Source organism: Oncorhynchus mykiss, chromosome 8 (assembly GCF_057628025.1).
Source record: "Oncorhynchus mykiss isolate SJ-2025 chromosome 8, ASM5762802v1, whole genome shotgun sequence".
Classification (NCBI taxonomy): Eukaryota; Metazoa; Chordata; class Actinopteri; order Salmoniformes; family Salmonidae; genus Oncorhynchus; species Oncorhynchus mykiss.
The window spans coordinates 60,155,096-60,173,809 of NC_143029.1; the positions used below are offsets into that span (position 1 = coordinate 60,155,096).

Consider the following 18,714-nt stretch of genomic DNA (forward strand, 5'->3'; position numbering starts at 1 on the left):
ATCTACTTCACTTGCTTTGGCAATGTTAACATATGTTTCCTATGCCAATAAAGCGCCTTGAATTGAAATGAATTGAGAGAGAATCTTTCTCATTATTTCTGTTTATTTTCTCTCTTATGTGGCTGTGTGTATTGTAGAGGTCATCTTCTCTCCATTAGTACTGATGTAGTGCTGAGGAGGTTATAGGTCAGGGGAAGTTAACAACCAACCCACTGACACACACACCGAGGAGGATAGATATAGCCTAAATGCAGGAAACCACAAACACACACACAGAGAAAGAAAGAGAGAGAGAGAGAGAGAGAGACTGCTAATTGTGTCTTTTATCTAGGGATCGATGAGGCAGACATGCTGAGCAACTAAAACTGTTCAAGATGACAGCCAGCACTTCAACATCCATGTTGCAGACCTATTTTCCTCATTACAATAATCACTGTGCTGATGTAAATGGGACATATCCATCTAGTTGGAGTACAGACTACGAGTACGATGACTGGAGTTGAGGGAGCTGATTCTAGATTAGCACTCCTTCTCTGAGACACTTTTTTGAATAGATGCCCAGGCCACTAAGTAATGTCAAGTCATCTCAAATGGGGCCTCAAGGAAAACCTTACCATCATGCCAGCACGTGGTCGACATGTAACAGTCTGCGGCCCAATAATTGTAATTCAGTAGCACATGATCTTGAATGTGTTAGTCGGTGTCTAGCCTGAGCGAGATAGTAATCGAGGATTCTGCATCTTCAGTAAGGACTTTGTTGGCACTTGCACAGGCTGCAGCTAGGACTCACAGCTGTGAGTAGACGTTTCACAGAGCTACAGCTCTTTATTTGAATAATGAAATAATAAAGGAATTTGAATGTGCTAAGTAACATTTGAAGACAACCAAAATGGTGCTAAGTGCACTGTACAGGCCATCTTCTTTGGAATGAAACATTTATAAAGATTGTTAAATGCTATATGCACTATACATACCTGAGAGAGAGAGAGAGACTGTATTACAACACTGTATACTGTATATAGACGTAATGTAGACAATATTTATTTTGGAACTTTTGTAATTTTGTTTATTATCTATTTCACTTGCTTTGGCAATGTTAACATATGTTTCCCATGCCAATAAAGCCCCTTGAATTGAAATTGAGAGAAAGAGACAGAGAGACAGAGACAGAGACAGAGAGAGAGAGAGACAGAGACAGAGAAAGAGACAGAGAGACAGAGACAGAGAAAGAGTGAGAGACAGAGAGACAGAGAGAGAGAGAGAGAGAGACAGAGACAGAGAAAGAGTGAGAGAGAGAGACACAGAGAGAGAGAGACAGAGAGAGAGAGAGACAGAGAGAGAGACAGAGACAGAGACAGAGAGAGAGCATACAAGCGTAGTTCTCCAACCAGTTTACAATACAAAGTTAATGCTTCTGCTCACAGATCCTGTTGAGATGAGTGGCACATGAAAAATCATCCCAGTTCCCTTCTACCGGTCCAATGCTGATCTCAGCACAATCTTCCTCCATTTTGTTATCAGGATTTTTTCCCATCCAGTAGCTTGTGGTCAGTGGAGTACCATCCACCCATTTCCAGGTCCCCTCTTTGTCTTTGTCAGTCAGGCCAATCCAGATCCTCTTGTTCAGATTAGTGAGAAATGTCTGCTCCTCTTTGCTATTTATGATCACCAGGTCTGCTCCTCTCTCATTGCAGTCCTGTCTGCTCTCATCCCAGGATTTTACCTCAGAGGAGATGTAATACCAAGTGGACTGAAACAGCATCCAGCCTTTAGGCCCAGCTCGTTTTAGGCCAGAAAACCTCTTCTGAAGCAAGTCTCTCTCCGTCTTCAACTGGTCAATTTCCTCAGCAAGGTTATTGTAACTGGTTTGTAGTTGGTCTCTCTCCTTGTTCATGGTGTTGTAACTGGTTTGTAGTTGGTCTCTCTCCTTGTTCATGGTGTTGTAGCTGGTCTGTAGCTGATCTCTTTCCTTGGTCATGATGTTGTAGCTGGTCTGTAGCTGGCTACTCTTTGCGCGCAGTTTGTTGTAACTGACCTGTAGCTGGTTTCTTTTCTTAGTCATGTTTTTGTAGCTGGTCTGTAGCTGGTCTCTCTCTGTAGTCAGGTTGTTGTTGCTGGTCTCTAGCTGGTTCTTCTCTTTTGTCAAGTTGTCTTTATAACTATTCATGACTGTATTGCGGTAGAAGCCTAGGCTTATGATCCCTGCCAGTAGGAGAACACAAAGCAGCCCCCAACACACATCACCAGCTCTGGAGGGTCTCCTACCTAAGCTCTTAGAACCTGAGGGGTTAGCTGCTGGTCTGCCCATACAGGTGTCATCGTCCTCGGCCGCATCTCTTGAGTCTTGGAAGATGATGCTATCTTCGTTGATATCCTCGTCTCTGTTTGCTGCCCTTCTGCCACAGGGGTCACCTTCAAAAATGCTGTCAATATTGGTATAGATATTCTCCGACATTTCCATGATCTCCCACTGTCTCAATTGCTGCTACCCGATGTCCTAGTAATGTCTGTGCATGTTGAAAGAAAGCTGTGAACCTGAGTCCAAAGTGTTCTATATTCAACGGTAACCACCAATAAACAGGAAGCTATGCAAAAGACGATGCAAAACAACATGTGTTATTGCCTGGTAAATGCAAGGCCCAGGAAGTCAGACACTGTGGTTGTATGTGTGAAGTCCGGTGACATGACTATTAGACCACCTCTGCATTGGTCTCTTTGGAATGTCTCTTCAAAGTCCATGGGCCATTTTTATAAATGTGAGCAGACCCCTTAATGGGGTATTTGAGATTTTGGCAATGAGGTCCTTTACCAACTTCCACAGGGTCAGGTGAACACATGGATAGCATGCAATGTCTTTGTGTCTAGTATGAAGGAAGTTAGAGGTAGTTTCGCAAGCCAATGCTAACTAGTGTTAGCACAATGACTGGAAGCCTATGGGTATCTGCTAGCATGCTAAAATCCCAAAGTATCCTTTTAATACAGTATGTATCACTTCACTCTGGTACAGAGAAGTACTAGGTCTACCTGTTGTAATACTGTAGACGTGTACACAGGCCTGCTGCAACCAGATTTTTCATCATGCAACAAAGACAACTAACAAGATCCATCAATCAATCGTTTCACGTGTACCGACTTTTCAAGCCACAAAAAAAAAGGTCACTGTCAGCAAGACACATGGATTAATGTCGGCCTAATCAATGGCAATCGACAAATGTCATTAGGAACATTTGTGGGTGTTTTGTAACAGATGTTTCTTTCCATTTACAAAATGGAGCTAGTGCACATGCAGTGCATTGATTGGATGAACATGCACAGGTAGCCTACTTTCTGAAGTGATATGTTTGACAATCGGATAATAAAAAGTAATACATTTTTACTATTAAATTGCATCTTTACTCTTAAGCCCATGATAGAGAGCCAAATAGAGATGCCCCAAATGTCACGGTGTAATTCACACTCTGGATATGAGCATTATTCATGATTTTGGGGGTGTGATCATCATTATTCATTATCCATAATCATGGTAGCATCCACATTAATGTAAAAGTGTTCAGAAACATATTATATTCTTATTTGCAATAAAATGACTCAAAACGTTATTCACCATTCATCTCCTATTGAGCAAAACATATTTCGAAAGACAACCTAAGAAAACTGCAAGTGCATCCAACAAGTTTGCAGTCACAGTTGACAGTGAATGACAGAGCAAAATCCAAGCCATGAGGTCAAAGGAATTGTAGAGCTCCGAGACAGGATTGTGTCGAGGCACAGATCTGGGAAGGGTACCAAAGCATTTCTGCAGCATTGAAGCTCCCCAAGAACACAGTGGCCTCCATCATTCTTAAATGGAAGATGTTTGGAAAAAACAAGATTCTTCCTAGACCTGGCCGCCAAGCCAAACTGAGCAATCAGGGGAGAAGGGCCATTGTCAGGGAGCTGACCAAAATCCCAATGGTTATGCTGACAGAGCTCCAGAGTTCCTCTGTGGAGATGGGAGAACCTTCCAGAAGGATAACCATCTTTGCAGCACTTCACCAATCAGGCATTTACTAAAGCCAATCCTCAGTAAAATGCACATGACAGCCCGCTTGGAGTTTGCCAAAAGGCATCTAAAGGACTCTCAGACCATGAGAAACAAGATTCTCTGGTCTGATGAAACTAAGATTGAACTCATTGGCCTGAATGCCAAGCATCACATCTGGAGGAAACCTCTACGGTGAAACCTGGTGGTGGCAGCATCATGCCGTGGGGATATTTTTCAGCTGCAGGGACTGGGAGACTAGTCAGGATCGAGGAAAAGATGAACTGAGCAAATTACAGAGAGATCCTTGATGAAAACCTGCTCCAGAGTGCTCAGGACCTCAGACTGGGCAAAGGTTCACCTTCTAACAGGACAACGACCCGAAGCACACAGCCAAGACAATGCAGGAGCGGCTTCGGGACAAGTCTCTGAATGTCCTTGTGTGGCCCAGCCAGAGCCCTGACTTGAACCCGATCGAACAACTGTGGAGAGACCGGAAAATAGCTGTGCAGCGATACTCTCCATCCAGCCTGTCAGAGCTTGAGAGGATCTGCAGAGAAGAAGCTCAAGCTTCTTGTAGCATCATACCCAAGAAGAGTCGAGGCTGTAATCGCTGCTAAAGGTGCTTCAAAAAAGTACTGAGTAAAGGGTCTGAATAGTTAGGTAAATGGCATATTTTTGTTTTTTGTTTTAATACCTTCGCAAAAATAAAATAAAAAACAGTTTTTGCTTTGTCATTATGGGGCATTGTGTGAACATTGATGAGGGGGAAAAAAAACGTTTTAATCCATTTTAGAATAAGACTGTAAAGTACAACGTGCAAAAAGTCAAGAGGTCTGAATACTTTCCGAATACATTGTATATAAAAGTACCCATTCAAATGAGTGTATTCGGCTATTTCAGCCACAACCATTGCTGACAGGTGTATAAAATTGAGCACACTGCTATGCCATCTCCATAGACAAACTGAAGCACTCAGTGACTTTCAACATGGCATCATCATAGAAAACCACTTTTTCAACAAGTCAGTTCATCAAATTTCATACAATGACTTTCTAGACCATTCTGTGATTCCAACTTTGTAGCAACAGTTTAGGGGAGGCCCTTTCCTGTTTCAGTATGACAATGCCCCTGTGCACAATGTGAGGTCCATACAGAAATGGTTTGTCGAGATCGGTGTGGAAGAACTTGACTGGCATGCACACAGCCCTGACCTCAACCCTATTGAACACCTTTGGGATGAATTGGAATGCCGACTGCGAGCCAGGCCTAATCGCCCAACATCAGTGTTCGACCACACTAATGCTCTTGTGGCTGAATGGAATCGAGTCCCCACAGCAATGTTCCAACATCTACTGGAAAGCCTTCCCAGAAGAGGGGAGGCTGTTATAGCAACAAAGAGGGAACCAACTCCATATTCATGCCCATGATTTTGGAATAAGATGTTCGATGAGCAGGTGTCCACATGCTTTTGGTCATGTAGTGTACCTGCATTAATATAACATTGTTAAATGACCATCTCACAGATCCAGTAACGATGAGCGTCACATGACAAATCATTCCATATCAACTTAGGAGAGTGCTCAGCACAATGCTCCTCCCTATTCAGCATACCACCCTGCATCGCACTGCTGGCTTGCTTTTGATGGTTAACAGGGTGGGGTCCTGGTCAGTCCCTGGATGGGAGACCAGATTCTGCTGGAAGTGGTGTTGGAGGGCGAGTAGGGGGCATTCTTTCCTCTGGTCTAAAAAAATAGCCCAGTGCAGTGATCGGAGACATTTTCCTGTGTAGGGTGCCGTCTTTCAGATGGGATGTTAAACATGTGTCCTAACTTTCTGTAGTCACTAAAGATCCCATGGCACGTATCGCAAAACTAGGGGTGTTATGCCGCATTCAAAACAACTGGAAACTGGGAACTGGGAACTCGGAAATTTCCAACTTCCTGAAGATCACTGACGTCATGATTTTACTTCGTATTTTTCAGAGTTCCCATTTGTCTTGAAAGCGCCATTAACCCCGGTGCGCTGGCTAAATTCCTAATCTGGCCCTCATACCATTATGGCCAACTAATCATCCCCGGCCTCCAATTTCTCATTCATCCCCCCTCCTCTCCCCTGTAACTATTCCCCAGGTCATTGCTTTAAATGAAAATGTGTTCTCAGTCAACTTACCTGGTAAAATCAGGGTAAAATCAATAAAAAATCACAATTCACGTTTTCCCATCCAATAGGCTGTAATCAGTGGGGTACCGTCCACCCATTTCCAGGTCCCCTCTATGTCTTTTTCTGTCAGGCCAATCCAGACCTCCTTGTTGGGCCTAGTGAGAAATCTCTGCTCTTCATTGCTGTTTATGATCACCAGGTCTGCTCCTCTCTCAATGCAGTCCTGTCTGCTCTCATCCTATAATTTGTCTTCAGAGGAGAGGTAATACCAACCCGTTTGTTTTAGGTCAGACAAGATCTTCTGAAGCCTGACTCTCCCCTCTATAACTGGTTTCTCTCTGTTGTCAGTTTGTTGTAGCTGGTCTGTGTCTGGTCTTTCTTCTTCTCCCAGTGTTCTGCAACTATTCTCTTTCTTTGCTCTGATTGCTGTTTCTTGTGGTAGAAACCCAGTTCTATGATCCCAGCCAGTAGGAGGACACACAGCAACCCCAGACAAACTGCAGCAGCTCCGGGGGGTCTCCTACTTGAGTAATCAGAACTTAAGGGGTTAGGTCCTGGTCTGCCCTTAGAGGTGGCATCCTCAACGGTTTTGTCGCTTGAGTCCTGAGAGACGATGGCATTTTCAAATATTAATGAAAATTTTAGCTCGCCCCTTTGTTACACAACCGGTCTATATTGGCATACTTATCCTCTGACATTTCCATGTTCTACCACGGTCTCAACTACTAATTCCCAGACGATCTGCTAGAGAACCTGTTCAAATACGAACGCTGTGTTGTGTGTAAGGAACATTTTATAGGTGTCTTACCACCAATAGGCGTGCCATATTTGGCAGACAATACAAAACCTTGAACGTGATTGGCTGCCAAATAGGTGTGAATATAAGACTTCACAAGAATGAGGAGGTGGCTGTGTTTGGGGTCTGGAGGTTGGAGATCTGGAATCGAATCGTCCTCTTTATGTTGATTTTAATAACAAAGAACCAGATTCCTTTATGCGTGTTACCATTGTCCCCCCTCTATCCAATGTTCTTTTAGACATAACCACTGGCAGTTTAGCCCGTTGAGTACTAGGCCTACTTCTTCTAATCCTCTAGACGTAACATAGGGCCTGCTACAACCCGAGGTGTGCTCATTTTTTTTTTTGTGACCAAAAACTTTATTGACTTTTTTCTTCATGCAACAAAGCAATTGAAGAGACACGTCATTCAATAATCAAGACAAAATCAATCAGAGAGCAACAAATGAACAATACAAGCAAGCGACCTAGAAATACCAAACTAAAGTAGATCACATCACACTGGCAAGCAGAGTAAGATCCATTACATGCATCACGATAGTAATACACACAAACATGGGGGTATATAGGATAACATTTTAAGGACCTCTGATGTGGCTATAGGTATTTCTTGCATTTTGCATAATATTTCTCCACATGCTTACAAAGTAAAAAAAAAAAAAAAGGCCTCGCAGGTTGTTCATGTCTGACAGCTGACAGTACCACATTGCTATATCTTTATCTGATGCTGTGTTAGCTAGACATAGCCAGCGCTGGAAAAAGTACCCAATAGTCATACTTGAGTGAAAGTACAGATACCTTAATAGAAAATGACTCAAGTGAAAGTCACCCAGTAAAATCCTACTTCAGAAAAAGTATTTTGTTTGAAATATACTTCAGTTTCACCAGTAAATGTAATTGGCAAAATATACTTAAGTATCAAAAGTAGAAGTCAAAGTATAAATCATTTCAAATGCCTTATATTAAGCAAACCAGACGGAATGATTTTCTTGTTTTTTAAATTGACTTATAGCCAGGGGAACACTCCAAAACTCAGACATAATTTACAAACAAAGCATTTGTGTTCAGTGAGTCCACCAGATCAGATGCAATAGCGATGACCAGGGAGTTTCTCTTTAAGTGCGTGAATTAGACCATTTTTCTGTCCTGCTAAAGCATTCAATATGTAACGAGTACTTTTGGGTGTCAGGGAAATTTATGGAGTAAAAAGTACATTACGTTGTTTAGGAATGTAGTGGAGTATCAATAGAAAAATATATCAATAGTAAAGTAAAGTACAGATACCACAAACTAGATACTTTTAAGTATTTTTGCTTAAGTACTTTGCACCACTGGACACAACCACTGGTAGACAGGGAGTCAGTTGAGTTAAGTGCCGACATGTCTGCCTAACCACCAGTTTGTGAACACAAATAGGAAAGAACAGTATTTACATTTCAGAGTCATTTCTTTGAAGCTTCTTATCAAATTTCTAAAACATTTCCTTGCTCATATCAAAACTTCATGATACAAAATCAGGGAGCACATCTGGTACATACACATGCAATAAATTATAACACTGTTATACAACCTTCTCACAGACCCAATTGTAATGATTTGCACATGAAATATCATTCCATATCCACCCCATAACAATCTCAGTACAATCCTCCTCCCCATATTTTGGATCCCCACCACCATTATCAGGTTGCTTTCCCGTCCAATAGGATGTGGTCAGTTTGGTACCGTCCACCCATTTCCAGGTCACCTCTATGTCTTTGTCAGTCAGGCCAATCCAGATCCTCTTGTTGAGATTAGTGAGAAATGTCTGCTCGTCTTTGCTGTTTATGATCACCAGGTCTGCTCCTCTCTCAATACAGTCCTGTCTGCTCTCATCCCAGGATTTTACCTCAGAGGAGATGTAATACCAACTGGACTGAAACAGCGTCCAGCCTTTAGGCCCAGCTCGTTTTAGGTCAGAAAAGCGCTCCTGAAGCCTGTCTCTTGCCGACTTCAACTGGTAACCTTAGCCAGGTTATTGAAGCTGGTAGCTGGTCTATCTCCTTGGTCATGGTGTTGTAGCTGGTCTGTAGCTGGTCTGTCTCCTTTTTCATGGTGTTGTAGCTGGTCTGTAGCTGGTCTGTCTCCTTTTTCATGGTGTTGTAGCTGGTCTGTAGCTGGTCTCTCTCATTAGTTATGGTGTTGAAGCTGGTCTCTAACTGGTCTTTTTTCTTAGACAGGTTGAAGTTGCTGACTTTCCAATCCTCAAACCCACTGATGATATTCTTGTGGTAAAAACCCAGACCTACAATCCCAGCCAGTAGGAGAACACACAGCATCCCCAGACAAACTGCAGCAGCTCTACTATTACCAGACGACCGACTACAGAATATGTTCTAGTATGAAGTTGTGTTCTGAACATTTTATAGATGTCTTACCACCAATGGGCATGCCATATTAGGCAGACAATACAAAACATTGAATGTGATTGGCTGCTAAATAGGTGTGAATATAAGACTTCACAAGAATCAGGATGTGGCTGTGTTTGGGATCTGCAAATGAATCTTCTTCTTTATGTTGATTTTAACAAAGAAGCAGATTCCTAAAAGTGCTATCGCTGTATCTCTCTATCTGGAGCTGTAACCACTGCTAGACAGGGAACTTCCATTTCAGGAAGTCAGTTGAGTCCAAATGATATGTCCATACCCCTGCCACCTGTTTGTGAAAGAATATAAAAATTGATTGCTTTTTCAAAATGAATTGGTTCTGCAACAACCAGATTCCTTAATGTGTGTTCCCATTGTCCCCCTCCATCTGTTGCTATTTTAGACATAACCACTGGTAGACAGGAAACTGTCATTTCAGGAAGTCAGCTGAGTTTGTTGAGTACTAGGCCTACCTGTTGTAATCATCTAGATGTGCTACAACCCTAGGAGTGTTCATTTGACATGTTTCCTTATGCAATAAAGACAAATCAATCAATAATCAAGATACATCAATCAGATAACAACAAATGAACAATACAAGCAAGCAACCTAAAACATAGAAACAAACTAAACAGCAAAGCCAGTTTTGTTAGATCACATCACACTGGCAGGCAGAGTAAGATCCATTATATCGTGATAACAAGACGCATGGACCAAGCGGCCAATGCCTCTGGGGATGCCCACGAATCAGACCAAACAGACCAGGGGTTTAGGAAGCCAATGGGAGGGAGAAATTCTTTCTTGGTTGTTCATTTTCTCGACATCTAAATGCCCAACTTAAATTGGAGCCAGTGTTGTAAGTAGCTGAACATGTTATGACTGCAACTTTGTGGAAGTGACAAACACACATTTTCATTATCATCAAAAACGATATATATATTTCCACATCAAGGAGTGCCTTTGTTTTGATTGCCTGCACGTGCACATTTCAGCGCGACACAACCGTTAGACCCAATAATACGTTTATGCACGTGAGCTTAGCTAGGTAATGTCACCATGACATCTTCTACATGTAGCGTTCAGGGATTTCTATTGGAGAAGCAGCTCCTCGTAGTAAACACTCTTAGGTTATAGGCTTTGGGTTTCTCAGGCAAGGACAATAATCAGCTGTGGATCTCCTGAAAGTTTGGATGTGTAATACTTTTATGTGTGTGAGTTATCAAAAGGTCCCTTGCGGACATCTAAAATAGCGAAGGCAGTTGTTGTTCAGTGCCTTGTCTCTCTTGCTTCCCGACTCCCAGTGCACACATTACAGTTTATAAACTTGTAACCCCACTTTAGGGAAAATGGCCTTTGAATGTTTTGATACACCTACTGGAGAGAGAGAGTGCTCTTCTTTGTCTACATTCATTCAGAATCATTCACACCTTCTTAAGCCTTAGCCCCACCCGTCTCTTTAAGGATTCACATGTGAGGCCATGTGCTAAACAGAGTGAGTAAGGTAGTGTAGTGTAGTAAACAACCAAAGATTTCAAGAATAAATGTGTTGAAAGTAGTAGCAAACATACACTTTATTTAGTCTTGGGCCTTTATCCTAATCTGACTTTGGTGCAGGTCATGTTGTTCTTCATATTACCGTCTCTGGTAAACACACACCTTATAAAATAAAATCTACGTTTATTTGTCACATGCACAGTATACAGAAGGTGTAAACGGTACAGTGAAATGGACACTTGCATATTTGCATAGTAGCAATATCAAAAATAGAAAGTGTCCAGATAAATACTGTATAAATATTTATTAGTTATTAGATGATTCTTAACCAGACACACGTGTCTAAATTGATGGGTCATGTTAAATAAATACTATAACTATCCCCCAGCCACATCTAGCTAAGTGGATGGGTCACTATTGTCCAGACATGTTCATGAAATACAATAGATGACCGTAATCACCCCAGACACACCGGGCTAACTTGATGGGTCATGTAATCATCTGGCGAAGTGGAGTCTTTTGTTTAGACATGTAGCTAGCTAGTTGGCTAAAAAATTCACCCAATGGTGCTTTCAAGACAAATGGGAACTTGGAAAAATATGAGGTCCAATCATAACGTCAATGATCTTCAGGTCGGAAAGTCGGGGCTCTAGAAAGATAGCCGAGTTCACGAGTCTGAATTCTGAGTTGGCTGACCGTTCAAAACGTATTTTCCCACTCTGTGCAATTTTTTTTCTGAGTACCCAGTTGTCTTGAACGCACTGAAGTCAGAAGTCTGGGATTTCCATGTTCCCAGTTCTTTTGAACGTGGCATAGCAATACAAACTGATTATCATAGCTAGCCACCATGAATCTTCAGGTAGCTAAAGCTAATCAACTAGGTTCAATGTTAGCTAGCCAGTTAACATTAGGCTATAACTAGCAATGCATATAGCTTTCTGAGATACAAATAATATTACTACACAGATCATACACATACATAGCAAGCCAGCCAGCTAACGTTAGCTAGCTAGTTAACAGTATACTTTAACCTTTCTGATCTCCCCATCCCGGATCCGGGTTCGTGAATACAGACTCAAGCTCATTACCATAACGCAACGTTAACTATTCATGAAAATCGCAAATGAAATGAAATAAATATGCTAGCTCTCAAGCTTAGCCTTTTGTTAACAACACTGTCATCTCAGATTTTCAAAATATGCTTCTCAACCATTGCAAAACAATCATTTGTGTAACAGTATTGATGGCTAACGTAGCATTTAGCATTAGCATTCAGCTGGCAACATTTACACAAAAAAACAGAAAAGCATTCAAAAAAATCATTTACCTTTGAAGAACTTCAGATGTTTTCATTGAGGAGACTCTCAGATAGCAAATGTTCAGTTTTTCCTGAAAGATTATTTGTTTAGGACAAATCGCTCCGTTTTCTGCGTCACGTTTAGCTATGAAAAAACCCCTGTATCCAGGATTGTGTAAATCTATCAGCAAGCTCATTAGCATAACACAACGTTAACTATTTATGAAAATCGCAAATGAAATGAAATAAATATGCCATCTCTCAAGCTTAACCTTTTGTAAACAACACTGTCATCTCAGATTTTCAAAATATGCTTCTCAACCATAGGAAAACAATCATTTGTGTAAAAGTAGCTAGCTAGAGTTAGCATTTCGCGTTAGCATTTAGCGTTAGCATTAGCGTTAGCATCCAGCACGCAACATTAACAAAAACATAAAAGCCTTCAAATAAAATCATTTACCTTTGAAGAACTTCTGATGTTTTCAATGAGGATACTCTCAGTTAGATAGCAGATGCTCAGTTTTTCCAAAAAGATTCCTTGTGTATTAGAAATAGCTCCGTTTTATACATCACATTTGGCTACCAAAAAAAATCCATAAATTCAGTCCTCAAAACGCAAACTTTTTTCCAAATTAACTCCATAATATCGACTGAAAACATGGCAAACGTTGTTTAGAATCAATCATCAAGGTGTTTTTCACATATCTCTTCATTGATACATCGTTCTTGGAAACATGCTTTCTCTCCTGAATCCCAGGAGAAAATGACCGCACCTGAAGATTACGCACAAATTTAGACAAAGGACACCGGGCGGACCTCTGGAAAATGTAGTCTCTTATGGCCAATCTTCCAATGATATGCCTACAAATACGTCACAATGCTGCTAAGACCTTGGGCGAACGACAGAAAGTGTAGGCTCATTCCTTGCGCAATCACAGCCATATAAGGAGAGAATGGAAAACAGAGCTTCAGAAATTCTGCTAATTCCTGGGTGATGCATCATCTTGGTTTCGCCTGTAGAATGAGTTCTGGGGCACTTACAGACAAAATCTTTGCAGATTCTGAAACTTCAGAGTGTTTTCTTTCCAAAACTGTCAAGAATATGCATAGTCGAGCATCTTTTCGTGACAAAATATCGCGCTTAAAACGGGAACGTTTTTTATCCAAAAATGAAATAGCGCCCCTAGAGCTCTAACTGGTTAACTTGCAATGTAAAGTACTTTCTGACAAAATTAGAAACACATAATATCTGAAACGCTTCTCCCTTTCTGTCACAGATTCCATGGCTACCCTTAGCTTGAAGATGTAATCCGGAGACAGGTGTTTTATACAATAGCCTTCTGTGTTCTCTTTTCGACTCCTTCAGTATATTTGCAATCAAACACTAGAATGTTTCCAGCTCCTTAGCTATCATACTCTGCTTCCACCAGGCATTCCATTGATTTCAAAACTCGGTCAACTTCTTCTGTGACAACAACACTGTTTGCATCCCCGTCACTGTCATCAGAAGACTCTACGATGTCTGGTTCAATGAAAATGTGTTTACCTAAATCAGGGATTTCCTCTTTGTCTGATTCATTTTCCGAGTGGCACGATCGTCTTCCAGAAAGTAGTCCATCACAACGTTTTCCAACGGATCTTTGTCGATACGATAGCGCCTGTTAAATTCAGGGCAGCACTTTTGCAGTTCTTCATGATATCTTTAAAAAAGCTGATTAAAGAAAAGATTGTCTACACATACTGAGCAGCTCATGTTATAGACAGAAGCATGCTACATGGACAATCTGATCTCATCTCTCGGCATGTCCAGCCCATCTACTATCTCAGCCAATAATGGCTAGCTGGAAGGTTCCTGACTTTGTCCGTCGCTAAACCAACTAGGCTCGTAATTTAACAATTTTATTTGTATTTACAGATGGCATACAAGTGTGCTATTAAGGCACGTGAAAGTTAACATGTTCCAGAAGGTACTTCTGCCAAAAGAAAACACATTTTTTCAAAAAAATACGTGTTTACGTTCAAATGCCTCTCCTGTGATGTAGTGACATGCGACATATGCCTAGTTTCCTGAAACGAGTCAGAATTGAGTTCTCTTCTTTGCCAGGTTGTTATAACTGGTCTATAAAAATTCTCTCTCTTTTGTCAGGTTGTTGTTGGAAGCTTTATAATCTTCAAACTCACTGATGACTTTGTTGTGGTAGAAACACAGACCTATGATCCCAGCCAGTAGGAGAACACACAGCAGAGCCAGACACACTGCAGCAGCTCTGAAGGGTCTCATCCCTCCCCCCTCAGCCCATGTGCCTGTCATCGATGTCTATTTTAGTTTTTTATTAAAAAAAAAAAATATATATATATTTTACCCCTTTTTTCTCCCCAATTTCGTGGTATCCAATTGTTGTAGTAGCTACTATCTTGTCTCATTGCTACAACTCCCAACCCAATTGGGATGGTTTGGGATGAGTTGGACCGCAGAGTGAAGGAAAAGCAGCCAACAAGTGCTCAGCATATGAGGGATCCTTCAAGACTGTTGGAAAAGCATTCCAGGTGAAGCTGGTTGAGAGAATTCCAAGAGTGTACAAAGCTGTAATCAAGGCAAAGGGTGGCACTGTAAAGAATCTTAAATATATTTGGATTTGTTTAACACTTTTTCGGTAACTACATGATTCCATATGTGTTATTTAAGAATTTTGATGTCTTCACTATTATTCTACAATGTAGAAAATGTTAAAAAATAAAGATCAATTCTTGAATGAGCACGTGTGTCCAAAATTTTTACTGGTACTGTATATGGTTTCAGAAATGTGTTTACATAAAGAGTTGAGGTGATACTAACTGAGCGTCCCTCTCTTTTGGCATTGTAGTGTCAAAAACTCTTCGTAGCTGTGTTGTGACTTTTTGAGATACTGTATGTTTCTAATCACCCCCCCTCTCTCTGGTCTCTACTTTGTTTGTCTCACAGTGGGAGGAGGTGAGCGGCTACGACGAGAACCTCAACACCATACGGACCTACCAGGTGTGCAACGTGTTCGAGCCCAGCCAGAACAACTGGCTCCTCACCACCTTCATCGACCGACGTGGAGCTCAGAGGATCTACGTGGAGATGCGCTTCACCGTGCGTGACTGCAGCTCCATCCCCAACGTTCCCGGCTCCTGTAAGGAGACCTTCAACCTCTACTACTACGAGACGGACTCGGTTATCGCCACCAAAGGAACCGCCTTCTGGATGGAAGCCCCCTACCTAAAGGTGGACACCATCGCGGCTGATGAGAGCTTCTCCCAGGTGGACTTCGGAGGACGGTTGATGAAGGTCAACACGGAGGTTCGGAGCTTTGGCCCACTGTCGAAGAACGGGTTCTACCTGGCGTTTCAGGACTATGGTGCCTGTATGTCGCTGCTCTCGGTCAGAGTGTTTTATAAGAAGTGCCCCAGTGTGGTGCAGAACTTTGCCATCTTCCCTGAGACCATGACAGGGGCTGAGAGCACCTCCCTGGTCATCGCTAGAGGGATCTGCATCCCGAATTCGGAGGAGGTGGACGTGCCCATAAAGCTGTACTGCAATGGAGATGGCGAGTGGATGGTTCCTATCGGGAGCTGCACCTGCAAGGCCGGGTTCGAGACTGATAACGGGAACGTCTGCCGAGGTAAGGAGAAAAAACTGTCCATAACCATATGAATGTTGTTTGTGTTAGTTTTACTGTCCATCACCATTCCCACAACCCAATGGAACCCGGGAACCTTGAAATAACCATATTTGGTTTGCTGTGGAATCAATTTCCATGGATTTATTCTGAATGTGTAGCCGTTTCCAGTTTGGGAATTTGATTTGTGTTGAACCTCAGTCCCAGACACGAGAGTTGTAAACAATTAATTGTCTTTCGTATTTTAACACTTCACCATGACTGAAGACTTGCAGTCGATCTAATCACACAGGTTCTACGGGAATTGTTCTATTTTAGGTGAGGTAGGTGCATAAGAAGACATCATCTTATTCTTTATTGTAACAGGCCACTGCCGATTACATAGCTTTCTTTCCTGACAATGCTTTGTTGAGCGTGCAGTATTGACTGTGTTTCATATATTTTGCAGAATGCGGTGCACTGTAGTTCTCCGTTGACTACATACATCTCAAGCATGATAGAGAGGCACATTATCATTGTTTCCTAATCTGTTGAGATGGCGAGGGCTGCTGCACTACAGATGCCGAGTGATGTACGGTGGTGTATCATTCAATAATGGAGAGCCGCATGTTTGATTTTCCAAACCCAATAACAGACATCCAGGCTACAGTGTGTAAGGCTTGGTAGATGAAGGACTGGGTCTGCGTTGCACAAAAAGTAATGTGTTGTGGTAGTGAGCTACTGTAGGGAATCTTATTTTTCTGCTTTCCTTATTTTTCAAATATTTGGTGGTAAAAGTTACCTGACATAACCTCTGGCTTTGGCTCTCTCCCACACACTCTCTCGGTCTCTTTCAAATCAAATCGAAGTGTATTAGTCGCGTACACAGATTTGCAGGTGTTATAGCACGTGCAGCACAATGCTTGTGTTACCAGCTCCAACAGTACACAAGAATGTCATGCAAATACACAAATAATAAAACAAATCTAAAGAAGAAATCAAGGAATGACAGAACAAGTGCCAGAATCCAGAATATAAATACATGGTATGTATAGACCAGTGGCGGTCAGTGCCATTTAAGATGAGGGAGGATGATCTGTTTTTTCATGAGCATGGCCTCATTTCTATTTCAGCATATTGGACGACTGTCATTCAAATTCCATTCACCCACTTCAATGTAACAGCAATAGGTTTAGGCTACTAAATGATACCTTCATTTTCCCTATACCCATAATGAGGTTGCTACAAGCTAGCTTATGAATGAAAGTTTACAACGTAGGTGCACACGTCGAGAGAAAATGTTTGTGACAGACAGTGACACGTGGACAGACAGGGACACATTCAGTACCACCTTGCACAGTCTTGCCTGCATCTAGCTGATCTCATTACTACAACAGTTGCAAACGAGAGTTTCTATTGGACAAATTAATGTATTTTTACCCCCATTTCGTTTGCTTCTGTTTAAGAAACGTTTTTCAACAGAATCTGTGGAATGAATACACCCCTGATCACGCATAAACACAATTCACTTTCATAGAAGCCACATTGTACTCATTCTAGCCTCTAGGCGCTCTCCTCCTCTCACCTTTTCCCTTCGTTTGTGGACTTCAATGAACAACACATCAGCTGTATGTGACCAGGCAAAAAAAAATCTCCAAGCCAAACATGTCATAATTGCTACATCGTTGTCCCCATATTAGCTAAGGTAACGTCCTAGTCAGCATAGCTAATAGAACTAATGCGTTAGTAAACCCGCTACAATCATCAAGTAACGTTACAGTGTGCAGTCAGTAAGCAGTTTAGCAGTTACACCTGGCGGGCAGCGGTGGCAATAAATCAATAAAACCAAAAGCTTACCTTGACTTGGAAGAGTTCAGCTAGCTAACATAGCATCCCTCTGTTTGAGCCGGGTGTTTGAGTAACTAAACTAGCCAGCTAGCTAACATAGCATCCCTCTGTTTGAGCCAGGTGTTTGAGTAACTAAACTAGCCAGCTAGCTAACATAGCATCCCTCTGTTTGAGCCAGGTGTTTGAGTAACTAAACTAGCCAGCTAGCTAACATAGTATCCCTCTGTTTGAGCCGGGTGTTTGAGTGGACAACAACATGTCAGTTCATGCTGCAAGAGCTCTGATAGGTTGGAGGCCGTCCTACAGAAGTTGTCATATTTACGGTGTAAGTTTATGGAAGGGGGTGAGAACCAAGAGCCTCCTCAGTTTTCTATTGAAGGCAACGTGCCAAGAAGAGGACGGAAGCTAGCTGTCCTCCGACTACACCATGGTGCTACCCTAGAGAGTGTTGTTGAAGCTAATGTAGAACTTAATTGAAAAAGGGTGTGTTCTAATCAATTATTTGGTGACGTGAATATATTTAATATAGTTTTATCTATAAAGGATAACTTTGCCGATGTTTGAGGAGGATGGTTTACCCTTTCCTGCTCTGAGGAGCCTCCACTGGTATAGACAGTATATAATTTGTAAAGGAAATCGAATGTACAGTAGTAGGTATATTAGGACGTCTCTCTCTCTCTCTCTCTCTCTCACACACGCACGCACGCACACACACACACACACACACACACACACACACACACACACACACACACACACACACACACACACACACACACACACACACACACACACACACACACACAAGTATAAAATTAGTTCAAGGTCTCTGATGATAATATGGTGTGCTCAGCCCTCCCAATACAGTGCCTTATTGGGTCCCTCTGGAGGTGTGAGGGAGAATGTGTGGAGCGGAGATAAGATTGATTGACGCCCATCTGCTATGATCAATACATAGATATGAGGGCAGTGTGTGTGTGTGGGCGTGCGCCTGCCTTTGTACTGTACATTGCTGTCTCCTGCTCTACACACAGTCCTTGGCCAAGTAAAAGATGACTTTGATTTGCT

At 42.0% G+C, this 18,714-nt stretch overlaps 2 protein-coding genes and 1 pseudogene across 4 annotated transcripts in view; 1 reads left to right on the forward strand and 2 right to left on the reverse strand.

Annotated features, from left to right (window-relative positions):
* Positions 1-18,714, forward strand: part of LOC110530233 (ephrin type-B receptor 1) — a 304,623-nt gene that overhangs the window by 141,329 nt on the left and 144,580 nt on the right. For all 3 annotated transcript variants that reach the window (XM_036985804.2, XM_036985803.2, XM_090182142.1), the window contains exon 3: positions 15,141-15,822. In XM_036985804.2, coding sequence (XP_036841699.2) covers positions 15,141-15,822 — 682 coding nt within the window. The remainder of the gene's footprint in view (positions 1-15,140; positions 15,823-18,714) is intronic.
* Positions 1,026-2,590, reverse strand: LOC110530234 (uncharacterized). Its single transcript, XM_021613131.3, has one exon. The coding sequence runs from the start codon at positions 2,459-2,461 to the stop codon at positions 1,406-1,408; it is 1,056 nt and encodes a 351-aa protein (XP_021468806.3). The 5' UTR covers positions 2,462-2,590; the 3' UTR covers positions 1,026-1,405.
* LOC149982047 (CD209 antigen-like protein A) lies at positions 8,404-9,410 on the reverse strand (annotated as a pseudogene).